This window comes from Saccharomyces cerevisiae, chromosome XIII (genome assembly GCF_000146045.2).
Source record: "Saccharomyces cerevisiae S288C chromosome XIII, complete sequence".
Taxonomy (NCBI): domain Eukaryota; kingdom Fungi; phylum Ascomycota; class Saccharomycetes; order Saccharomycetales; family Saccharomycetaceae; genus Saccharomyces; species Saccharomyces cerevisiae.
This window is the reverse complement of record NC_001145.3, coordinates 445,338-469,535: the sequence shown is the minus strand read 5'-3', so window position 1 is coordinate 469,535 and position 24,198 is coordinate 445,338. Positions and strand designations below refer to the sequence as shown.

General features: G+C 37.3%; 13 protein-coding genes and 1 non-coding gene across 14 annotated transcripts, besides 2 other annotated features; 8 read left to right on the top strand and 6 right to left on the bottom strand.

The window, feature by feature from the left end:
• Nucleotides 1-59: 59 nt before the first annotated feature.
• On the top strand, nucleotides 60-1,091 carry SRT1 (ditrans,polycis-polyprenyl diphosphate synthase; the record flags this gene model as incomplete). The annotated part of the gene is made up of 1 exon (NM_001182601.1): nucleotides 60-1,091. The coding sequence occupies one exon, from the start codon at nucleotides 60-62 to the stop codon at nucleotides 1,089-1,091; it is 1,032 nt and encodes a 343-aa protein (NP_013819.1).
• Nucleotides 1,067-1,357: an origin of replication (ARS1316; Autonomously Replicating Sequence).
• A 16-nt stretch (nucleotides 1,358-1,373) lies between these two features.
• On the bottom strand, nucleotides 1,374-3,236 carry MUB1 (MYND-type zinc finger protein MUB1; the record flags this gene model as incomplete). The annotated part of the gene is made up of 1 exon (NM_001182600.1): nucleotides 1,374-3,236. One exon carries the CDS (start codon nucleotides 3,234-3,236, stop codon nucleotides 1,374-1,376), a length of 1,863 nt encoding a protein of 620 aa, NP_013818.1.
• Nucleotides 3,237-4,708: 1,472 nt separating this feature from the next.
• On the top strand, nucleotides 4,709-5,602 carry YMR099C (glucose-6-phosphate 1-epimerase; the record flags this gene model as incomplete). The annotated part of the gene is made up of 1 exon (NM_001182599.1): nucleotides 4,709-5,602. One exon carries the CDS (start codon nucleotides 4,709-4,711, stop codon nucleotides 5,600-5,602), a length of 894 nt encoding a protein of 297 aa, NP_013817.1.
• A 308-nt stretch (nucleotides 5,603-5,910) lies between these two features.
• Nucleotides 5,911-5,982, bottom strand: YNCM0024W. The gene has a single exon. It is a non-coding gene; the product is annotated as a tRNA-Asp (tRNA).
• A 92-nt stretch (nucleotides 5,983-6,074) lies between these two features.
• Nucleotides 6,075-6,408: a long terminal repeat (Ty1 LTR).
• Nucleotides 6,409-6,926: 518 nt separating this feature from the next.
• Nucleotides 6,927-8,765, top strand: ATP25 (Atp25p; the record flags this gene model as incomplete). The annotated part of the gene is made up of 1 exon (NM_001182598.1): nucleotides 6,927-8,765. The coding sequence occupies one exon, from the start codon at nucleotides 6,927-6,929 to the stop codon at nucleotides 8,763-8,765; it is 1,839 nt and encodes a 612-aa protein (NP_013816.1).
• A 243-nt stretch (nucleotides 8,766-9,008) lies between these two features.
• MTG1 (putative GTPase MTG1) lies at nucleotides 9,009-10,112 on the top strand (the record flags this gene model as incomplete). The annotated part of the gene is made up of 1 exon (NM_001182597.1): nucleotides 9,009-10,112. One exon carries the CDS (start codon nucleotides 9,009-9,011, stop codon nucleotides 10,110-10,112), a length of 1,104 nt encoding a protein of 367 aa, NP_013815.1.
• A 122-nt stretch (nucleotides 10,113-10,234) lies between these two features.
• Nucleotides 10,235-11,128, bottom strand: SNZ1 (pyridoxine biosynthesis protein SNZ1; the record flags this gene model as incomplete). Its single annotated transcript, NM_001182596.1, has 1 exon — nucleotides 10,235-11,128. One exon carries the CDS (start codon nucleotides 11,126-11,128, stop codon nucleotides 10,235-10,237), a length of 894 nt encoding a protein of 297 aa, NP_013814.1.
• Nucleotides 11,129-11,576: 448 nt separating this feature from the next.
• On the top strand, nucleotides 11,577-12,251 carry SNO1 (putative pyridoxal 5'-phosphate synthase; the record flags this gene model as incomplete). The annotated part of the gene is made up of 1 exon (NM_001182595.1): nucleotides 11,577-12,251. One exon carries the CDS (start codon nucleotides 11,577-11,579, stop codon nucleotides 12,249-12,251), a length of 675 nt encoding a protein of 224 aa, NP_013813.1.
• Nucleotides 12,252-12,274: 23 nt separating this feature from the next.
• Nucleotides 12,275-13,711, bottom strand: CTF13 (Ctf13p; the record flags this gene model as incomplete). Its single annotated transcript, NM_001182594.1, has 1 exon — nucleotides 12,275-13,711. One exon carries the CDS (start codon nucleotides 13,709-13,711, stop codon nucleotides 12,275-12,277), a length of 1,437 nt encoding a protein of 478 aa, NP_013812.1.
• A 268-nt stretch (nucleotides 13,712-13,979) lies between these two features.
• On the bottom strand, nucleotides 13,980-15,521 carry UTP15 (snoRNA-binding rRNA-processing protein UTP15; the record flags this gene model as incomplete). The annotated part of the gene is made up of 1 exon (NM_001182593.1): nucleotides 13,980-15,521. The coding sequence occupies one exon, from the start codon at nucleotides 15,519-15,521 to the stop codon at nucleotides 13,980-13,982; it is 1,542 nt and encodes a 513-aa protein (NP_013811.1).
• A 535-nt stretch (nucleotides 15,522-16,056) lies between these two features.
• Nucleotides 16,057-17,904, top strand: AIP1 (Aip1p; the record flags this gene model as incomplete). The annotated part of the gene is made up of 1 exon (NM_001182592.1): nucleotides 16,057-17,904. One exon carries the CDS (start codon nucleotides 16,057-16,059, stop codon nucleotides 17,902-17,904), a length of 1,848 nt encoding a protein of 615 aa, NP_013810.1.
• Nucleotides 17,905-18,170: 266 nt separating this feature from the next.
• Nucleotides 18,171-19,478, top strand: NPL6 (Npl6p; the record flags this gene model as incomplete). Its single annotated transcript, NM_001182591.1, has 1 exon — nucleotides 18,171-19,478. The coding sequence occupies one exon, from the start codon at nucleotides 18,171-18,173 to the stop codon at nucleotides 19,476-19,478; it is 1,308 nt and encodes a 435-aa protein (NP_013809.1).
• A 129-nt stretch (nucleotides 19,479-19,607) lies between these two features.
• On the bottom strand, nucleotides 19,608-20,291 carry YMR090W (uncharacterized protein; the record flags this gene model as incomplete). The annotated part of the gene is made up of 1 exon (NM_001182590.1): nucleotides 19,608-20,291. The coding sequence occupies one exon, from the start codon at nucleotides 20,289-20,291 to the stop codon at nucleotides 19,608-19,610; it is 684 nt and encodes a 227-aa protein (NP_013808.1).
• A 1,158-nt stretch (nucleotides 20,292-21,449) lies between these two features.
• Nucleotides 21,450-23,927, top strand: YTA12 (m-AAA protease subunit YTA12; the record flags this gene model as incomplete). Its single annotated transcript, NM_001182589.1, has 1 exon — nucleotides 21,450-23,927. One exon carries the CDS (start codon nucleotides 21,450-21,452, stop codon nucleotides 23,925-23,927), a length of 2,478 nt encoding a protein of 825 aa, NP_013807.1.
• Nucleotides 23,928-24,198: the final 271 nt, after the last annotated feature.

The following is a 24,198-nucleotide window of genomic DNA, read 5'->3' as shown; positions in this document are numbered from 1 at the left end:
TTTATCAACTTATAAAGAACAGGCTGCCTTTCAAACATAGGACGTTTCTGTTGACCATAATGAAAATGCCCAGTATTATTCAGATTCAGTTTGTAGCCCTAAAAAGGCTTTTGGTAGAAACCAAAGAACAGATGTGCTTCGCAGTGAAAAGTATATTTCAGAGAGTATTTGCGTGGGTTATGTCATTAAGCTTGTTTTCATGGTTTTATGTAAATCTTCAGAATATTTTGATAAAAGCATTAAGGGTAGGGCCAGTGCCTGAACATGTCTCCTTTATCATGGATGGTAACCGGAGATATGCCAAGTCAAGAAGGCTACCAGTAAAAAAAGGCCATGAAGCTGGTGGGTTAACGTTACTAACACTACTGTATATCTGCAAAAGATTGGGTGTAAAATGTGTTTCCGCCTATGCATTTTCTATTGAAAATTTTAATAGACCAAAAGAAGAAGTAGATACGCTAATGAATTTGTTTACGGTAAAGCTTGATGAATTCGCAAAAAGAGCCAAGGACTATAAGGATCCCTTATACGGATCTAAAATAAGAATAGTAGGTGATCAATCTTTACTATCTCCAGAAATGAGAAAAAAAATTAAAAAAGTGGAAGAAATCACACAGGATGGAGACGATTTCACTTTATTTATATGTTTTCCTTACACTTCAAGAAATGATATGTTACATACTATTCGTGATTCAGTTGAAGACCATTTGGAAAATAAATCACCAAGGATTAATATAAGAAAATTTACTAATAAAATGTACATGGGTTTCCATTCCAATAAATGTGAATTATTAATCAGAACAAGTGGGCATAGGAGGCTCTCAGACTATATGCTATGGCAAGTACATGAAAATGCCACCATTGAATTTAGTGATACGTTGTGGCCAAATTTTAGCTTCTTTGCTATGTACCTGATGATTCTCAAATGGTCCTTCTTTTCCACCATTCAAAAATATAATGAGAAGAATCACTCATTGTTTGAAAAAATACATGAAAGCGTTCCTTCAATATTTAAAAAAAAGAAAACAGCTATGTCTTTGTACAACTTTCCAAACCCCCCCATTTCAGTTTCGGTTACAGGAGATGAATAAGTAAAAGTGCAAAACTAGAAAGCCCAAGAGAGGGCAAAGAACATTCTGAAAACTCCCTGATTCTTCCATACCTATTACCATATTACATCATTTTTAATTAGTAGTCTTTTAATTATCTATTATATCCGGTATATAAAATATCCTTGCGCCAAGTGTATAGCTAATAAAATGTAAAAAAAAAAAAAATTAGGAACAAAAAATAAAAAAAGCGAAAACAAAAAACTCCGTTAATGAATATTTCATGATCTTGTTAAACCTAGGTCATCGAAATCCCCTTGTACTTTACTCAGGTATGCTATTTTCATCCCTATTGCTTATTTCATCAGGTACGGTGGTGGATATATTAGGAGTGAACGTACTGGTAGAATTCGAAACATCAGCTGCTGTAGTAGCGGTGGCATTTAAAGAACTAGGCTCATTTGGGGTATTGACACCTGTGGTAGTATTCGTGGATCTCATATGACTTGATCCAACTTCGTGACACCAATACCTATGATATCCCCATGCTTTTAATTGACACTTTCGTGAGCAATATTTCGTTCTTTTGCATCGACGACATTTTGCAAATTGTCTTGGAAAATCTTCCCATTTTCCGCACGAAAAATTGGCACACTGACGCACACCTAAGATCTCATTTTTTCGACATGAATTTCTCATGATGACAGAACTCCAATATATAACATCATGTGTATTTTCTGCGCTCACTGTATATTTTTCGACTAAGGGGAAGATGTTTACAACATTTGTTAGTACCTTGTTTTTGTAAACAATATTTGTTAATTCCTTTTTCATTTTATCGTAGCTCCAGCGCCTTTCAAAGTTATCAGATATTTTCTTCCTTAAATTAATTCTTTCCTTGTCTTTGCCATAGGCATTGTCGTCGCTAGGTTTCGGTACACGGTAGCGCTCAAACAAATTAAGAACGGGACAGTGGTTATTACATATTTCATTTTGTTCTTCTTGTTGACATCTGTTTGAGAGTTCTTCTAATTCTTTGAAAAATGGATCCATTTTGCTAGTATCTAGTGCCTTAACTTTGGAATTGTTTTCAGGATTTTTCGATAAATAAGGATATAATGAAGACAATTTTACAGTTACGTCTCTTTCTTGTTCTTCTAAGTCATTCTCTTCTGAGATTCTCTGTTTAATTTTGTAAGCCATACTTCTGAACGATAGGGATTCAACCAGCTCAACATTTTGAAGGGTTGATTTCATATATGTATACTTCGAAACAAAAGCTAATAACTGAAGCGACCATATAACGTCGTCTTGTTTGGGGACAATTCTTCCGAGAAAAAATTCACGTGGAGTGGAAATTGTAGGTCTATTAATGTCTGGTTGCGAAAAGAAATTCTTATGTGCATCAAAATTTTCACTTTCTACTTCACTATCAATATCAATGTCGTCGTCGTGTCTTTCCTGGTCAGGTTCAAAATTGCTAGCTAGGTCTGCAAACCGGCCCCATATATCACTAAAATCAGTTGGAATTGTCATAGACGGTGCCACTAATCGTTCGTTTAGAAAATTTTTGTCAGTTGACAACTTCAATTTATCCTGACCTGTAATGAACTCTATATACTGCTGATATGTTTCATTCTCATCTTTTCTCATGAATTTATACATTGTCTCCGTGGTTATCCCTTTGAAGTCAAAGGTCATTGTTTGATCTTTGATGAAGTCGTAATTTTTATGATATAGTAAATAGTTATCCAATACTGTGACCAGCACAGATAAGACCCCAGACATTACCACTTTTTTACGAATTTGTTCTGTCCCTCTAGTACCTGTCAATACTAAGCACTGAAATGTTAAAGTCCATTTCCAAGCGCATAGTGCTAGTCTTTTCTCCTTCCATAGATCCTTTATGTTTTCGTGCTCATTAAAATTTTCTAAATCCAAATCCAGCAACTCAAACAAACTTAAATGACAACTCCTCAATATTGAGACTAATCTTTCGAGAGCACCGTCGTTAGCTACCGTTTCCCTAACTTTTGATGAATTAGAGGTTAGATATGTTAAGTAGTTTAGGGAGTTTATTAACGGAATACTAGAGTTGATATCCAATGCCCTTCGGTCATAGACAGTAGATGTTATTGTTACTATAGGCTTGTTCGACGTTAATGATCGATGATTAGAGTCTCTCATTTCTTTACCTTTTCTTTGTTTTGAATATTTCAAATTACGTTCTATACGCTGTTATGATATGTTAATATAGCAAAAACAAACAAAAACTCCCAGGGAAATGAATTGAAAAATGCAACAAATAGGGACCTCACCTTTGTATAATGGAAGATTCCCAAGTTTCACTTATAGTTGATCAATGGGTATGATGAAATTAGCAAAGTAAAAAAGGGAATGTTTAATGGTTCAACTTAGATAAATGGAAGGTTGAATATGAGAACCAACAAAAATAAAAAATAAATAAAGTCTCAAATTATCTATATCGCTCTAATGAGGAAGTCACTGTGCACACTTACAGAAACTATATAAAAAACGGATATTTTTCTCTTCAGGTAGGGAAGTTTGTCCAGCACTTTCTTCCTTGTGAGCTGCTCTAGGTCTTTCGTTTGTATAGGCCGACCATCAATAACCCAACTCTCAAATTTTGCCACTGAACACCCATACAATACATAACCAAAGTATTCTAGTTGTTATCCTAGCTCGATGCATTGTTGTAGTAGGCCTAATAAGAAGATAGTTCAACCAAGAAAAATAGTCAAAAGGCTTTTTGCCGTTTGAACCATCATAAACTTATGGAAGCCATCTAAATAATTTTCCTTTTTCCTGGTTCCTTTCTATGTATCCAAAGATATATATTAAGTAGCCCACTTCTAGCCAACTTCTAGCCCACTTCTTAGGTAGTAACTATACGCAGCTGCTCCAGGAGGGAAAGAAAAAACCAACGGTCTATATTGTAATAACTATTAGTTTTCTTTCTCTTTCCGTGGGCTTCAACGGCCTTTATATAGCTCTTATTATTCGGAGTTGCTATTGGCGGCTAATATCTTGCGAAAAACGTGAGAATATGAACTTTAAAGTACACATGACTCGATTACTGATAACAAAATTGAGAGGGAAATACATAAGTCAAAATAATAAATGTCTGATGGACCATCTAACAGTTCACCTCGATCTACATATATTTCAATGCGAGAATGATTAATTCTTGCCATTGACAAACAACCCTTTTACTGCCAGCGCCTTTCATAACCATGTAGTTTTATATGCCTAATTATAATAAAGCATGACATATAATGCCAACCCCATATTTATATAGTTAACTTGAAACCGAGATTCATCTATTGCACCAGGAAAAGTGCCTTCTTCTTAAAACATAAGTTACGTCCCGACCATTCATCTAAACGGCATCAATCATTGCAGCAGAAGAAATAGTGTGTAGATGTCCTCGTTCGCTAGACGCAGTCAATGATAACAAGGTCTTTCTTCAAGCTGTCTTTCCATAAAAAGGTATCGCAAATGGGGTCACCAATGCGCCTTTTATTTTTCACGCCGAAAGAAAACTTAGTAGGTCCCTAGAAATGAATAAAGAGGTGATTCTGAGGTTCATTATAAGCCTTTGGTAAAACTTGAACCAAGAAAGATTAAAACACAAAGCCATGCCTATCAAAGAAACTGATAAAGAAGTTGTTTTGACTCATCCAGCTGATGAGACCACCAGCGTTCATATTCTAAAGTACGGTGCTACAGTTTATTCTTGGAAATTGAAATCTGAAGAACAGTTGTGGTTGTCTACTGCTGCTAAATTGGATGGTAGCAAACCTGTGAGAGGTGGTATACCTTTGGTCTTTCCTGTATTCGGGAAAAATAGCACCGATGAACATTTGAGTAAATTACCTCAACATGGTCTTGCAAGAAATTCTACTTGGGAGTTTTTGGGTCAAACTAAGGAAAACCCACCGACCGTACAATTTGGCTTGAAACCAGAAATTGCTAACCCAGAATTGACCAAATTGTGGCCAATGGATTATCTTTTGATTTTGACTGTTGAATTAGGCTCCGATTATTTGAAAACTGCCATAGAAGTAGAAAACACATCTAGTTCCAAGGAATTAAAGTTCAACTGGTTGTTCCATACATACTTCCGTATCGAAGATATTGAAGGAACAATGGTCTCTAATTTAGCTGGCATGAAACTTTATGACCAACTGTTGAAGGAATCCTACGTCGACAAGCACCCAGTCGTTACCTTCAATCAAGAAACCGATGTAATTTATCAGAATGTCAGCGCCGAACGGGCCATTCAAATAGTTGACAAGGGCGTTCAAATTCACACTCTAAAAAGATACAACTTGCCCGACACTGTTGTTTGGAATCCATGGATTGAGAAGTCTCAAGGGATGGCCGATTTCGAACCAAAAACTGGTTACCAACAAATGATATGTATTGAACCTGGTCATGTTCATGATTTTATTTCCTTGGCTCCTGGTAAAAAATGGAATGCTTATCAATTACTTTGCAAAGAAGAATTGAAATATCAAGCTATTCAATAAATAATATAAAAAAATGTAGCAACGGTAATTTTTATAAAGTAAATTCCCAGTTGTATACTTTTCTTAATGTGGGCTATTTGATTACCTCCATCCTTTATCTTTGTTTTTGTTGACGAACAACTAAAGCAACATTCTGTTTACTAAGACTCTTATTTAATTCCAAGTGCAGCAAGAACAAATTGCCAAAAGCGTATTGTTAAACTTGTTCTGGCAGCATATTATCGTAAAATTAAGTAACGTTTTTAAAAATGACACTGAATTCTACTTTGTGATGATCAAACAACACCCACCTGGTCTGATAAAAAAATCTCCGCGACGGGGAATTGAACCCCGATCTGGCACGCGACAAGCGCCCATTCTGACCATTAAACTATCACGGACAAATTTCTGAAGTTTTGTACTTTTACCAGTCCATCTAATACCATATATTTTGATAATAATTATGTCTTTGACAGTAACTTATCATCAGGACTGTTGGAATAAAAATCAAAAATCAACTATCGTCTATCAACTAGTAGTCACACTACCAGTATATTATGATATACGGTGTTAGATGATGGCATAAGGTATGAGAAGCTGTCATCGAAGTTAGAGGATGCTGAAATGCAAGGATTGATAATGTAATAGGATAATGAAACATGTAAAACAGAGTGAAGAATAATCGTAATACTATTATGTAGAAATATGGATTCCATTTGAGGGTTCCTATATCCTCGAGGAGAACTTTTAGTATATTTTGTGTACTATTATTATAGCTGTTAAGTATAATTGGATCCTAACAATTCTCATTATTTGTCAAATTCTCATCATCTATATATTAGACGCCGCATATAGGAAACAGCGATCAAACTTTAACGAAGCGAACATACAATATTCCTGATGTAATAATACCAATCAGCGAACTGTACGAAACAAATAGAAGAACGTTATATTATATGGGATTTTACACTTTTTTGGTGGTATCATATATGCTTGAAAAGATCCTGCAGCATTTCTATATACCTGATAATATTGGTTTTATTAGAAATGGGGTCACAATCATCCGAACTATCGTAACTTTAGAAATAATCCGTCTTTCTTAAATAGTACTCTAGTACACAGTAATGGTATTTGTTTTTACTAGTATTTCTTGACATCTTTTTCTAACCTCTCTTCTAATATACTTGCAATCTTCTGATAATTATGCTTTTCATCCCGATAAAGAGAAACAATGAGGACCATTCAGCCAAAAAAAAAAAAAGCAAGTTAAGCTACTAAGAAAGATCGACACCAAGTGAAGATTAAGTGTAATAGCCTGCTTATTCAAAAATTGAGGTTTGTTGACATGAATAAATTCTGTCTACTACCTTTCCATGGCAAGAGGATAGGCGTGGCCAATATTCCTTTTACCATATTATTCAAAAAGGGCCCTTATTTTCTTCATAGTCACATCACAGCAGTTTATTACTCGACAAAGGGCAAAAATGACAGTCATGAACAAAGTCGTGTATCCAAAAAGTCTACTTTTACCCCTCTGGAAACACCTTGGTACCTCAGGATTGTTGACAATGAAAAGGAACTAATGGAAGGTAAGAAAAATAACCACCACACGATGAACAAAGAATTGGAGATACCTAAAACCTCTCCAAACTCATTAAGAAAAATAGCAGACCTCCTAACTGGTAAACTTGGTCTGGATGACTTCCTGGTTTTCGATTTACGGAAGAAAAGCCCAAACTCTGTTTCAGCCGTTAATAAGTTGGGTGACTTCATGGTCATATGTACAGCAAGATCTACCAAACATTGTCATAAAAGTTTCTTAGAGTTGAACAAGTTTTTGAAGCACGAATTCTGTAGTAGTGCATACGTTGAAGGAAACTTTAATGAGCGACAAGAAAGTAGAAGAAAAAGAAGATTAGCAAGAAAATCCAACCTTAGTAAACTATTAGGTAGAAGCTCTGAATGCTCTGCAAAAGACTTAAATAGTGAGGCTTGGTATATGATTGATTGTCGTGTCGATGGTATTTTTGTAAATATTTTGACACAGAGAAGGCGTAATGAATTGAATTTAGAAGAGCTGTATGCACCTGAAAATGAGAAATCTAAGTTCCAAAATATAGATTCAGGTAATGTCCCTACTATTTCAGGGGTAAATGAAATTTCAAGCAACAATAATATTCTTTTAGGCCTAAGAAGACTGGCCCAGCAAAGGAGAAGGTATTCAACTATCAACCCAAACGGGCTAAGTAATTTAAGATACTTTCTACAAAAGGAAGACTTCAAAGGAGCCAATAAGATAATTCAGAGTAGTAGTGGTACTGAAACTCACAATATACGTACTTTGGAGCATGTTAAAAATACTTTAAAGGATTTGGTAGGACAAGAGAGGAAAGTAGATGTTGTTCAATGGAAGTCCTTATTTGACGAACATTCAACTTTTTTAACCATAAATCAATCGGCTGCATATTGGCCACTACGACTAGAATATGCGATACTTCTAAACAAAGCAGACCCACAATTTTATTCAGATCGTGTTTTCCTCAAGGATTATCTACTTTTAAAAAAATCGTTGGGGCAAGAGTTAATAAGGGAAGATCTAATCGCTCTTTTAGAAATGGTTTTGAAAACGCAGCATTCTAGTCATTCATACTTTAACCTAGTAAAGCAAAATAGGGTGATTATCAGAGCTTTGAACCTATTTAAAGGTCTACAAACAGAGGACGATGGCTCAGTTGTTTACGATGAAGTGGTAATATCCCTTCTTTTAAATTCCATGGTCGCGGATGAACGGGTAAAATTGAGATCACTCTACGAGACAATAGACCACATTTTCCAAACATTTGGAGATAAGTTGACTTCAGGCATGATTGTCTCAATATTGCAAAACTTGGCCAAAATCAAAGACTGGAATAAGCTACTTCAAGTCTGGGAAGCTATCACACCAACGGAAGGGGAAGGTCAGGACAAAAGGCCCTGGAATGAATTTATAAATGTTATCAATCAAAGCGGTGATAGTCACGTTATATCGAAAATCGTAAATAATGGTCATTTGCTATGGATCAGACGTTTAAATGTTAACGTAACTCCGGAGTTATGCAACTCCATTAAAGCGTTATTAAAAACCGCTGGAATGGAGAATTCCACATTGGAAGAATTCCTAGTCCGTGGAACAAACAATCAATAGTATTACCTGTATATAATATCTTAATCTCTCGTCGTTCGCCTTATTTATATTTGAATCAAATATTTAATTCTGCCACATGGTAGGTTCATTTTGCCGCAGATCAAAGAACACGGACCATCATGTCAAAAGTACACAATTTTTGTCTTTTCGAAACAATTTGGTTTAGTTATTAGGAGAAGAAAGAACGAATGATAATGCTCATTACTCAGACCTGAATGCAAAAAAGCCAAATCAAATACAGAAATGCACATAAATGTGAGAGGAACTAGGAAAATAATTTCCAACGTTTCATCCTTCACACCAAGATATGAATTTCCAAAGTACAGTATGCCTCTCACTGATTTCAAGGGACACCAAGTCAAAGCTCTTAAAACATTTGAAAAGTTGCTTCCTCAAATGAATATGATAATAGAACTACGTGATATACGTGCCCCGTTATCTACAAGGAATGTGGTTTTCGATCGAATAGCAAGAAAGGAACACGATGTGATGAAATTAGTGGTATACACTAGAAAGGATCTTATGCCCGGCAATAAGCCATATATAGGAAAGTTAAAGAATTGGCATGAAGAGCTGGGAGAAAAGTTTATTTTACTGGATTGCCGAAACAAAACTGACGTCAGGAATCTACTAAAAATACTAGAATGGCAAAATTACGAACTAGAAACAAATGGCGGATATCTACCTATGGGATACCGAGCATTGATTACTGGCATGCCAAATGTTGGAAAATCTACTTTAATAAATAGCTTGAGGACAATTTTTCACAATCAAGTGAATATGGGAAGAAAATTTAAGAAAGTAGCCAAAACTGGTGCAGAAGCTGGTGTTACTAGAGCCACAAGCGAGGTTATTAGAGTAACTTCACGGAATACGGAATCAAGAAATGAAATATACTTGATAGATACTCCAGGAATCGGTGTTCCCGGTCGCGTTTCAGATCATAATAGAATGCTAGGACTGGCGTTGTGTGGTAGTGTTAAAAATAACCTTGTAGATCCAATATTTCAAGCGGATTACCTTTTATACCTAATGAACTTGCAAAATTTGAACGATGGAAGAACAGAGCTTTACCCTGGAAGCACCAATTCTCCCACAAATGATATATATGATGTTTTAAGAAGGCTTCAAGTGAATAAAAGCCAAAATGAAAAATCAACGGCTATCGAGTGGACTAACAAATGGAGGTTGCATGGAAAGGGTATCATATTTGACCCTGAGGTACTGTTGAATAATGACGAGTTTTCTTATAAAAACTATGTAAATGATCAATTGGAAAAGTTAGGAGATCTTTCGTATGAGGGATTGTCTAACAAACTAAAAGGGAACCCCAATCAAGTATTCTAGTAAATAATATCCAGCATACATAAGCTTATCTAATAATTAGATCATTTTACAATGTGTACCGAGTAATACAAAGTTGAGGGGGGAAAAAGTGTTATAATGCTCAAAATACCTGTTCAAAGAAATCACCACCCAATTTCGGAAAGTCTTACTCCATTGGAAGCATGACTAATAGATTCGATTGATACACCACCCATTAACTCTCCTAAGTCACTAGATACTTCCAACAATTTGCTGGGATTGTCAAAGTGAGTGGTAGCCTCTACTACTGCAGTGGCCAACCTTACAGGATTAGATGATTTAAAAATTCCTGAGCCAACAAACACACCATCACAACCCAACTGCATTAACAATGCGGCATCGGCTGGCGTTGCTACACCACCTGCAGCAAAATTTACTACTGGCAACTTACCTTTTTCTAAAACATCTTTCAGCAAAGAAACTGGTACCCTCATTTCCTCAGCAACTTTTGCAATGTCATCTTCGCTCTTCAATTGTTGGCACGCCTTTATCTCCTCTGTAATTCTCCTTATATGCTTGACGGCTTCAGAGACATCGCCCGTTCCAGCTTCACCCTTGGTACGAATCATAGCGGCGCCTTCATTAATTCTTCTCAAAGCTTCACCTAAGTCTTTAGCGCCACAAACAAATGGAACTTTGAATTTGTCCTTTTCAATGTGGTGAGTCCAATCAGCAGGAGTCAAGACTTCACTTTCGTCAATATAGTCAACTTCCAATGCCTCAATAATTTGAGCTTCAACAAAATGGCCAATCCTTACCTTAGCCATGACGGGAATGGAAACGGAGTTCATGATGTCCTTAATCATCTTCGGATCTGACATGCGGCAAACCTTTCCTGACTTACGCATATCTGCTGGGATGGATTCTAATGCCATTACCGCACATGCACCAGATTTTTCAGCTATTTTTGCCTGCTCTGGAGTAACAACATCCATAATAACGCCACCTTTTAACATTTGGGCGAGACCACTCTTGATCTTAAAGTCTTCTCCAGTCATCGTGATAATTAACTGAATATTAGTACTGTGTATATTTGCTAGTCGTTCCTAAAGGTTTCTCCAACAATACCATAGACTTCGTCCATAGCTCTCAGCGTCCTCCTATTTATATCGAAAATGGTACTTCGCAGCCAGAATTACAGACGTAACTAACGGTGCGGCAGAGTGTGTCAGAGTCATGAAGAAATGGCGGCGCTACCTGAAAAGTAGTGAAAAAGCCCGGCTTTCAACCCTTACCCTTGTCGGCTGAGTCATTATGTCATGATGAGCTATTCCAACTAGTGCCATAAATTCCAACTGAGTCAGTAAACGGCATTTATCAGCAATAACTGGTCACGAACTCTTTGAATGTTTTATTCTTTCTTCCAAAAATCACGTTGATGCCACCAGGTTTTTTTTTCTTATTATTTCATTTCGTTAAATAGAAAGAAAAACCATATCTTAAAGTATGCACAAAACCCACAGTACAATGTCCGGAAAGTCGATGAAAGTAATTGGGGTTTTGGCGTTGCAAGGTGCCTTTTTGGAGCATACCAACCATTTAAAAAGGTGTTTGGCTGAAAACGACTACGGAATAAAGATAGAAATCAAAACTGTAAAAACTCCTGAGGATCTAGCCCAGTGCGACGCCTTAATTATTCCCGGAGGAGAATCTACGTCGATGTCCCTCATCGCTCAAAGAACAGGCTTATATCCTTGTTTATACGAATTTGTTCATAATCCGGAAAAGGTAGTTTGGGGTACTTGTGCTGGTCTCATCTTTTTAAGCGCGCAATTAGAAAACGAAAGTGCCCTAGTAAAGACTTTAGGTGTGTTGAAGGTCGACGTGAGAAGAAACGCATTTGGAAGACAAGCTCAATCTTTTACACAAAAGTGTGATTTTTCCAATTTCATACCTGGCTGTGATAATTTTCCTGCTACATTTATTCGCGCACCCGTGATCGAGAGAATTCTTGATCCTATCGCGGTTAAAAGTTTATATGAATTGCCAGTGAATGGAAAGGATGTGGTTGTAGCTGCAACGCAAAATCATAATATCCTTGTGACTTCTTTTCATCCAGAGCTTGCTGACAGTGATACAAGATTTCATGATTGGTTTATCAGACAGTTTGTTTCTAATTAAAATACCGCCGGTTTTCCACATTTTTATATTACCAAAACCTGAGAGATTTTTTCACATCGATAAATCTCTACTCGTTTACTATCGAACAATGCTCTAGGTACGATGATATTGTTAAAAACTTCAGATACATTTTGTAGCTTGATATGGTTCAAAGTCCGAAAAGATAGCCAAACTATTGCTTGACATCGAAGGTATGTTATTTGATTAATTTCACTTTTGTCAAGCTCTTTTATTCTTGTGTGTCGTAAATTAAAAAATTTTGTGAATTTACTATCATCTTCCTTTATGTACAACGATTTAAAAGTTCTCTTATCGACTTTTAGTTCCTTTAGTATATTTTCCTCGATGTTCCACCACTTGATTTTACTTACACGTTTCATTGTCAGAGATTTAAAATTTTTGGGAAAGACAATGCTATTCAGGTCGATGTAAGCTACTCTACTTAATACAAGCTTTTGCAAGTTGTCCCATCTTGTAAAGTCAGCTAGTCCGGTTCTGGAAATTTGATTCATGCGTGATAGGCGTATTTCATTTATCCTACGTTTCACTATGTAACTAATCGTTTTACCAGGATTGTCTCTGAACCCATGAAAATTTATTAGCAACTCATATAATTTCTCTCCTCTCACAGTGATCTTCCGCAGGCTCTTCATGGATTCCATACTTCTTATTGTTCTTATAACAGAAATACTTGTTAGTTGGTTGTGCGTTGCTCCCACATTGCCATTATCTGAATGTGATCTTTTGGATGCTGACCTTTTCTTGTTTTTAATTGTGGAGCTAGGTGAGGAGTTTTCGTCAGAATTAGCTCCACTAACATCAACATCTTTCTCTTCTCCTACTTCTTCATCTTGTCCAAATTGTACCTCCCCGATTGTTGCGAATAAATCTTTCTGTTCTAAAATTGATAAGCATTTGTCTACTAGTTGTGGAGTTAGATTATCAATGTTGAATTGAATATTACTTACATTAAGTAAGTCAAGCTCGTCAAAAGCAACACTGTCTATCACCCACTTCTTGTACTCTTTAAAAGTATACCAAACTTCTAACATACTGGCCTTATTGAAGTAGGCCAGTCGAAGTTCATTATCAAGGTACGTCCATTCTAATGCATCTATAAGCGTTCCGTCATAAAGATGGTTTACTTTGAAACAGTCCAAAACCAGGCAATCATAGCGCAACCAAAATGCATACTCAAGCCATTTTTCAATGAGTTGCGGAGAGTATTCGAAAATGTTCAAATACGTGGCAAAAACAGGATACATGTATCTCAATAATTTCTTAGATCTCTTAGACCTTTTATAACTTGGTTTTCCTGGAAGCTCCACATCATTAGATTTGTATAATATATCTATTGGGTAGGGATGTGCTCCGCAAAAATTACCATCTAAATGGAAGTAAACTTCTTTTCTAATGTCAATTGGTAACTCTAAGAATCTAACAGGATTGAAAGAAGGCATCAAGCGACATGGACTTCTGGGGACTCACAGTCAGCTTTCTGTTGATAGCATCTCATCTCACAATGTTTTGTTTTCAAGCCCTCGAAGGTAGTTAAACGCGAAAACGTATCAAAATGCAAAGCACTCTAAAATGAAATTTATACAGGTTCCTTTTTTCAATAAAAAGAGAAGATATTATTTTTTTCGATTACAATGAGAAAGAGATATATATGTATGCCTGAATATCTATAAAATAGATACAAATTAAAATCTATATGCTAATATTTCCTTAACTCGTTAAAAGTTGAAGCATACCTTCAATTCTTTGAGCTTCTTTAGACTTATGAATTTCATGTCTAACTTTAGTTTTCAAATCTATCATCAATTCTTGAAGAACTGGAGAGCTTTCTAACGTATTCCCATATAATTCTAAAACCACGGCGACCCAATCCGCTACAATAGATGCTGATCTCACATCTTCAATACCTTTTAAGCACCAATTCAGTAGCGGCTCTAATGTAGATTCATCTCTACCATATAGCGCTACACGAACTTTGCCACGTTTGCGTAGTTCTTGAAGAACAGTAAGTGTCAACTCTTTGGCCATACCTGGTACAAAGGCATTGTCGAGTGCTTCGCTCCATTTAAACTGATTTATGTTCCTTTCGAATGCACGCATACGACGTTGAGATCTTACCTTATCATTGTGGATTATATGCTCTTGATCACCTTGGTATTCCGAGCCTCGCATCATTCTCTGGAAGTTATTACTTTTCGCATTCTTATTAAAACTGGCGGGTGCGTTTTCTTTATCGGAAGAACGTTTCTCTTTCTTTTTAGTTCTAATGGCTAGTAGTCCTGATGATAAACCTGCTACTAAATGCCTATTCCCTTGTGCGGTACTAGGGGAGACAGCACAACTTAGTACGGGACCCGAAAATTTCCAGCCAAATTTGACTTGGAAATTGTCTAAAGGATCAAAGACTTTGACATGACCATCTAAGGAAGAAGCGATCAACGCCGATTGCATTGGAGAATCAAAATTTTCAACATAGTCCAAGCATGTCACAGCCTTATTGAAATTGCCACGTTCGTATAATTTCTTGTTACTGGTCAAGTCCCACACTTTGAAATTATTGCCACCGCAAGAAACAATTTGGGTTGGAGATACTGCAATAACATTTTCAACAGGTTGGTCATGATTCAGAGAATAAATTGGCGTGGATCCGCTAGATCTTGTGTCATATAATCTGATCAAACCGTCGTATGAGCCTGTTGCAACCAAATGTGGGGCTGCTGGGATAAATGATAAGGTACGAACATAGTCAGTAGCTCCGGTGAGCTCTAATTGTGGCTCATATGCGTTGGATATATCCCAAAGTCTTGTCACTCTATCGTCACTCGCCGTAGCCAGAATTTTGTTATCTTGCGTATGGAATTTCGTAACATGTGTGGGATGTGTGGAAGCGTTTATAGATAAAAGGATAGTCCTGGGATTATAACTGTCGTATACAGACACTAAACCGGTAGCATCACCGGCACAAAGCAATTTACCATCACTCCTAAAGGATGCAGAATAGACAACATCTTTAAATCTTGAAAAGGTCTTGATCACTTGCCTAGTTCTTGAAGAAAATATTTGAACTCTGGTTGAGGAAGTTACTGCAAAATCATGAGGATGTTGAGGATTGAATGATATGTGAGTAACGCTATTATGTTCTTTAACCAGTTGTGCGGAAGTGTATTGACGCCAGTAACGCTGCTCCGGGGTAGTCTGTTGAGGCAATAATGGAGCCTTCGAAGTGATTATTCTAGGCCTAGCAGTCGACATTTTATTTCTATATTATGATCCTTAGGCCTGTTCTTAGCAAAAACTGTTTCAAGGGACTTCTATTAGTGATGGGCATCGTTTTTTCTTCAAAGCTCGAAAGTTTTCAAAATTTTTCAGTTATTCCAAAAATTTTCAAAAGATAATTATCACTAATTACGAGGTATGTAGGTCACAGAACGTTAAATATTATGCTTACTTGGGGTGAATGACTAGAAACTGGAGGTGTATCAATACTAGCTATTGCTTTCCGTTCATAATCAGAACTGAACGCTACCAAGACGTTCTGAAACGTTTTTATTGGTCTCTAGTGTCCCGTTCGTTTGTTTTCGAAACAATGAATTGTATATGATGTACGGATGTTTTCACCCTGTAACCTGCCACCTTTTCTACCGAAGGCATATATGTCAGATCTTTGATTAATGATCATTATTTAATTATAAGGGGAAGCAACTCAGCACTATTCTGCCTTTTGCAACTCGCAAATACAGTTTTTAAGGTATATTAACGGGCAAAAGTAGCAAAGTAAACAAAAATAATGTCATCTATCTCTTTGAAGGAAATTATACCACCTCAGCCTTCGACACAGCGTAACTTTACTACGCATTTATCGTATGACCCTACAACCAACGCAATTGCTTACCCATGTGGAAAATCTGCATTTGTACGTTGTTTGGACGATGGAGACAGTAAAGTACCTCCAGTAGTACAATTTACTGGTCATGGCTCTTCGGTAGTCACAACGGTAAAGTTCTCTCCAATTAAGGGTTCCCAGTACCTATGCTCCGGTGACGAATCTGGAAAAGTGATTGTTTGGGGATGGACATTTGACAAAGAAAGCAATTCTGTTGAAGTGAATGTTAAGTCTGAATTCCAAGTTTTAGCAGGTCCAATCAGCGATATCTCCTGGGATTTTGAAGGGCGAAGACTCTGCGTTGTGGGAGAAGGTCGTGATAACTTTGGTGTTTTCATATCCTGGGATTCTGGTAATTCCTTAGGTGAAGTTTCAGGTCACTCACAACGCATCAATGCTTGTCATTTGAAGCAATCTAGACCTATGAGATCTATGACAGTTGGAGATGATGGATCTGTTGTCTTTTATCAAGGACCTCCATTTAAGTTCTCTGCCAGTGACAGAACACACCACAAACAAGGCTCATTTGTCAGGGATGTTGAATTTTCACCTGACAGCGGTGAATTTGTTATTACGGTAGGGTCTGACAGAAAGATTTCTTGCTTTGATGGCAAATCAGGTGAGTTTCTTAAATACATAGAGGATGATCAAGAACCAGTTCAAGGTGGTATATTTGCACTATCGTGGCTTGATTCCCAAAAGTTTGCTACCGTAGGAGCAGACGCTACCATTAGGGTTTGGGACGTCACGACTTCAAAATGCGTTCAAAAATGGACCTTAGACAAGCAACAACTGGGAAATCAACAAGTTGGTGTTGTTGCAACAGGAAACGGAAGGATTATTTCTCTTTCACTGGATGGGACCTTAAACTTCTATGAACTTGGACATGACGAGGTTTTAAAAACCATTAGTGGTCATAACAAGGGTATTACTGCTTTGACAGTCAACCCACTAATCAGTGGGTCATATGATGGTAGGATTATGGAATGGTCTAGCTCTTCCATGCACCAAGATCACTCCAACTTGATTGTATCATTGGATAATAGTAAAGCGCAAGAATACTCCAGTATTTCTTGGGATGATACTTTGAAAGTGAACGGTATTACTAAGCATGAATTTGGATCGCAACCAAAGGTTGCTAGTGCGAACAATGATGGCTTCACTGCAGTACTAACAAATGATGATGATTTGTTGATATTACAGTCTTTTACGGGCGATATAATCAAGAGTGTAAGACTGAACTCACCAGGCTCTGCCGTTAGCTTGAGCCAAAATTACGTTGCAGTTGGTTTGGAAGAAGGTAATACTATTCAGGTATTCAAATTATCAGATTTGGAAGTCAGTTTTGATTTAAAAACACCTCTTCGCGCAAAACCCTCGTACATATCAATTTCGCCATCTGAAACATACATCGCTGCTGGAGATGTTATGGGCAAGATATTGCTATATGATTTACAATCAAGAGAAGTGAAAACTTCAAGATGGGCTTTCCACACCAGTAAAATCAACGCCATTTCATGGAAACCTGCTGAAAAGGGAGCAAACGAAGAGGAAATTGAAGAGGACTTAGTTGCCACTGGTTCTTTAGACACCAATATTTTTATTTACTCCGTCAAAAGACCTATGAAAATCATTAAGGCGTTGAATGCTCACAAGGACGGTGTTAACAACCTTTTATGGGAAACACCATCTACCTTGGTTAGTTCTGGTGCGGACGCTTGCATTAAAAGGTGGAATGTTGTCCTCGAGTGAGATAAGAATATAAAGTAAACAATTACGTAACCTTAGAAAAATAGATATAAAAAAGTTTTACACTGTTTTTACCACAGTCCATATAAACTTGTAATTATTACCCGAATGCTTTGATTACTTCGCTCTTTTAAAAAAAAACCCGTTCGAACTATTAAACATGTTACTGTGAGCAGACAAAAATATTGCAAGAAAACAGCTTTATAAAGTTTAAGCATTACTGAATACAGTACATTTACTTTTGAAGAAGGAAATACCATCTAGCAGAAATGTCAGATTCAGAGGGAGGTCTAGCTTCCGAAGTTGAACATGAGAAGCGGTCAAGATCTACTAGCAACAGACCCAATTATGCAATTGATACTGAGGATTTAGATATTGATGAAAATGATGAGAATGAAGATGATGATTACAGAGAAGAAGAAGCCAATGAGGGAGTGAATGAAGAAGAAATAAGTGATGAGGAGGAACAGATAAATAAAAGCGGAAGAAACAAAAGGAGGCACGTGGACGAAGAAGAGGATTTGTCAGAGGATAAAGGCGTTACTAGATCTAGAAACCGTTCAAAGTTCAAAAAACCAGTATTTCCCGGAATCGATGATGCTGAGGAGAACTTAAATCCTTTGAAAGTGGTCAATGAAGAATATGTTCTACCAGATGATCCTGAAGGTGAGACGAAGATAACTGCAGATGGTGATCTATTAGGAGGCAGAGAATTTTTAGTGCGCACCTTCACATTAACTGAGAAGGGGAATCGAAAGTTTATGCTGGCCACCGAACCGGCTAGGATAGTGGGTTTTAGAGATTCATATTTATTTTTTCAAACTCACCCCAACCTTTATAAGTTCATTCTGAATCAAACTCAAAAGAACGACTTGATAGACCGTGGCGTTTTACCTTATTCATATAGAAATAGACAAATCGCTCTAGTCACCGCTAGAGGCGTGTTTAAAGAATTTGGTGCTAAAATCATTCGTGGCGGCAAACATATAACCGATGATTATTATGCTTCTGAATTAAGAACAAAGGGAAATGTAATTGAAGGAAAACTTGCTGGTGATCCTATTGATAAATCCGCAAGGGCCTTAGAAACCATGATGTATCCTGCTTCCGAGAATGGCATAAACCCTGCAAAAAACCAGGTGGAATTCTTTGAACACAGGCCACATGGTCACATGAGTAATTCTAATATTATTGCATCAGGTAGTAAGCTGAGCTCTACAAATTGGCTCTATCAGCATTCTGCTGCGTGTAGTAGATTTAATAGCGATTTGTTTTATGATAGAGTGAAGGTTCTTCTTGTAGATCAACAAGGCTTGAGAGATGCATACACAAATATATTACACATACCAGAATCCACACAGTCAACCACTGTTTTAGGATGGAGGAGATCAAAAAACGATAGTCCCAGCGACACAAGCATTGTGTATGAGACCGTTATACACGATAACGATTTGAATAAACCGAAAACGGGACTGTCGGAAATCCCGAAAGAGATCTATGAAGACGTTGTTGATGAAGACGTTTTAAGGGCTATCACCGAACAACAAAATTTCGAAAAATGCAACGAATATATTTAGTATACTCAATGTAACAATATAACAAATTTTTATCTTCAAATCAAGGTAAAAAAATTCATATATTCTCACTTTCTTTTTCTTTTCTTGACTATTCATCTACATATGCATTTCACGCGTAAATAGGTTGATCTACAAACTTTGAATGAATTTTTCCATTGGCTCGTTGCCATTTACCAACGAAATGGTTTTTTTCACTGTTGCATTTGGATGTAGCAAGCTTTCCACAATAAAAGAAGCTACATCCTCCCTGTTAATGGAGTAGTTAACAGAAGCCTTCTCTTCTAATTTGTCAAGGGGTTGCAAAAGACCGGTACCTTTATTTAGTTCCAACGATCCAGGCTGTAAAATAGTGTAATCCAAATTAGAGTTTCTAACCTCACGATCAGCAGATCTCTTTGCAATATAGTATTCACGCAAACCCTTAATGTTATACCAAAAATCTCTATCCTCCGCCTTGAGCGCTGAAACAACAACGAACCTTTTGATACCAGCCTTTTCGCATGCTTCAACAACTTTGATACAGCCATCCAGATCAACCGTGAAAATTCTTTCCATTCCTTTACCACCCGCACCGGCGCTAAAGACCACGGCATCATAAGCCTTAATAGCGTCTGTGATCTCACTAACGGACGCGTTTTCTATATCTGTCAAACTAGCATCAACACCTACTTCATTCTTGAAATAATTGACTTGATCCTGTGTTCTAACAATCGCTAATGGTGTTGAGAAACTATCGTTGGCCTTCAATTGGTTTATCAATAAACGTCCAACTTTACCACTGGCACCGACAACCGCAACTTTCATAGGAGACATGGCTGTTAAGTCAATAATATATGAATACCGATGATATAACTTCAATGAATTTTTATTTGGAGGGAAAGTATCCTATTATGAGCGTCACGATGGGACTTTAAATATATATCCCTACTTCGAGTGTACCCTTACGTAATACTTGCAGCCCCTTGCTGTTGACAGCGCGATACAATTTTCGTACTAAACAATCACAGAGGTAACAGCAAAGTTTGGAAAGTACTTTTGTTGGAAAGTTATTACGGCCACTAACATTGTCTCGTCGTATTATTAAAAGCTATAACGTCGTATTTCTTTGCTCGCTTGTGTTTTGTGATACAGGAAACACACACCAACAGGTTCACCGAGGGCTGTTGTCTGTCTTTGTACTTTAACTCAAAGAACTTCTGTTTCACGATTTGTATTAATAGTTCTTGCAGGCTACTAGGCTGAATACGTTAAAATGGTTAGCAACGAATATAACCAGAAATACTTCGGGTACAATTCTGATACGTATATTTGTAGATATGTCTCGCTTGATGTTGCCAACTTTGTCAAAAATGGTAACGTATGGGCACACGGAATGTGCTAATCCTCGACTTTGCTCTTTCGTAAACCAATTTGATGCAAGTGCAGCGTGGTCTTTTGAAAGTGCATTATCTCATTGGGCGATGCGAAAACTCTGCCTACAGAAGTTCGCCGTTAGATAATTCTGATTGTAGAAAACCTACCAAAGAGAATAAACTAAAGTGTCATCTGCTAATTTATGATCTTATCGTCTGAGTGATGATGTATGTTTCTCTTTGTACGGTTCGTCTTGTGCTCATGTACGTAACATCCTCCATATGTGTGAATTATTTTGTCCGGCGTCTTGTTTGAATATCCCATCCGGACGTATTTCTTTATAGGATAACGCATGCACATATCGGTTCGTTCAATAAGAAAGTCCCTTCTGGTATTATTCGGTGTCCTGTAAGATCTATATACTAATCACCAAGCTATCTGGTGTCACATTGTGAATACATTTGTCTTTTGGTCCATTTTTCCCCATCATTTTCTCGTGAAAACGATCTCTAACTTTTGCCACTATAGTTTTAAAGGAAAGATTTTGAGCTGCCAACGAATACAATATAGCACACTCAAGAGTCTTGGCAAGCAACTTTAAAGTTAGAAAGAGTACTAATGTTGCTACTTTCTTGGTCAAGAATTGCTACTAAGGTAGTTAGAAGGCCCGTTCGCTTCCGGTCCTATTACGGCTTGACCCATATCAAGAGTTTACATACTCAATATCGGCTACTCAATAGGCTGCAAGAGAATAAGAGCGGTAACAAGAACGAGGACAATAACGAAGACGCTAAACTTAACAAAGAAATTCCCACAGACGAAGAGGTTGAAGCAATAAGAAAACAAGTAGAAAAATATATCGAACAAACTAAAAATAATACTATACCGGCTAACTGGAAAGAACAGAAACGCAAAATTGATGAAAGTATTAGGCGTTTAGAAGATGCTGTATTGAAACAAGAATCTAACAGAATTCAAGAAGAAAGAAAGGAAAAAGAGGAGGAAAATGGTCCTTCAAAAGCCAAGTCAAACAGAACAAAAGAGCAGGGCTACTTTGAAGGTAACAATAGCAGAAATATTCCACCGCCACCACCACCTCCTCCCCCAAAACCACCTCTAAATGATCCTAGTAATCCTGTATCGAAAAATGTTAACTTATTCCAGATAGGACTAACTTTTTTCCTCCTTTCGTTTTTATTGGATCTCCTCAACAGTTTGGAAGAGCAAAGTGAGATAACGTGGCAGGATTTTAGAGAGAAACTATTGGCAAAAGGTTATGTTGCGAAGTTGATTGTTGTCAACAAGTCCATGGTGAAAGTGATGTTAAATGACAACGGAAAAAACCAAGCCGACAATTACGGTCGCAACTTCTATTATTTCACAATTGGTTCAATTGATAGCTTCGAACACAAACTTCAGAAAGCACAGGACGAACTGGACATTGATAAGGATTTCAGAATACCTGTACTATATGTTCAAGAAGGCAATTGGGCTAAAGCTATGTTCCAAATTTTGCCAACTGTTTTAATGATTGCAGGTATTATTTGGTTGACAAGAAGATCGGCACAAGCAGCGGGCGGTAGCCGTGGAGGCATATTTGGTCTGAGTCGTTCTAAGGCTAAAAAATTTAACACTGAAACAGACGTTAAGATCAAGTTCAAGGACGTTGCCGGATGCGATGAGGCTAAGGAAGAAATTATGGAGTTTGTTAGCTTCTTGAAAGAACCTTCTCGTTATGAAAAAATGGGAGCTAAAATTCCTAGAGGTGCGATTCTATCTGGTCCACCAGGTACCGGTAAAACTTTGCTTGCAAAGGCAACAGCAGGTGAAGCCGGTGTTCCGTTTTATTTTGTTTCTGGTTCAGAATTTGTAGAAATGTTTGTTGGTGTTGGTGCAGCAAGAGTAAGAGATTTGTTCAAAACTGCAAGAGAAAATGCACCCTCAATTGTGTTTATTGACGAAATTGATGCTATAGGAAAAGCAAGACAAAAGGGTAATTTTTCAGGTGCCAATGATGAGAGAGAGAACACGCTAAATCAAATGTTAGTAGAAATGGATGGTTTCACTCCAGCTGACCACGTTGTTGTTTTAGCTGGTACCAATAGACCCGATATTCTCGATAAAGCATTATTAAGGCCTGGTAGATTTGACAGGCATATCAATATCGACAAGCCCGAACTTGAGGGTAGAAAAGCCATTTTTGCTGTTCATTTACATCATTTGAAACTTGCCGGGGAAATTTTTGATTTGAAAAATAGATTAGCGGCTTTGACGCCAGGCTTTTCTGGTGCTGATATTGCCAACGTTTGTAACGAGGCCGCCTTGATTGCTGCTAGAAGTGATGAAGATGCAGTAAAATTGAATCATTTTGAACAAGCTATCGAAAGAGTCATCGGTGGAGTGGAACGCAAATCCAAGCTACTCTCTCCCGAAGAGAAGAAAGTAGTGGCTTACCACGAGGCTGGTCATGCTGTATGTGGATGGTACTTAAAATACGCAGATCCTCTTCTGAAAGTCAGTATTATTCCACGTGGCCAGGGCGCCCTTGGTTATGCACAGTATTTGCCAGGTGATATCTTCTTACTAACTGAACAGCAACTTAAGGACAGAATGACCATGTCTCTGGGTGGAAGAGTTTCTGAAGAATTACATTTCCCATCAGTTACAAGTGGCGCATCTGATGACTTCAAAAAAGTTACTAGCATGGCCACGGCAATGGTCACAGAATTAGGCATGAGTGATAAAATTGGCTGGGTCAATTACCAGAAGAGAGATGATAGCGATTTGACAAAACCATTTTCGGACGAGACAGGTGACATTATTGATTCCGAAGTATACAGAATCGTCCAAGAATGCCATGACAGATGTACAAAGCTGCTTAAAGAAAAAGCAGAAGATGTAGAGAAGATTGCTCAAGTACTACTGAAAAAAGAAGTTTTGACAAGAGAAGATATGATTGATTTACTTGGTAAGCGCCCTTTCCCAGAAAGGAATGATGCTTTTGATAAGTACTTGAACGATTACGAAACGGAAAAAATCAGGAAGGAAGAAGAAAAAAACGAAAAACGTAATGAGCCTAAGCCATCTACAAACTGATTGATATTTCACAATACAAAGAAATGGAGGAAGACTGTTCTACATATCTTGCTTATTTTATTGAAAGCCAGACATCTTTCTTTTTCGGTAGAACACTGTCACGTATTTACCATATAATCTAATCTGAAAACATGTAAATATATATACGTGTATAAATGCACCTATATCTATATATGATCAAAGCGCTTCTGTGAGGCTGTCATTGGTTAATACACGCGATCTTTTTTTTATCGCTGATTCCACGGCTTAGCCTATCTTATCTTCAGTATTC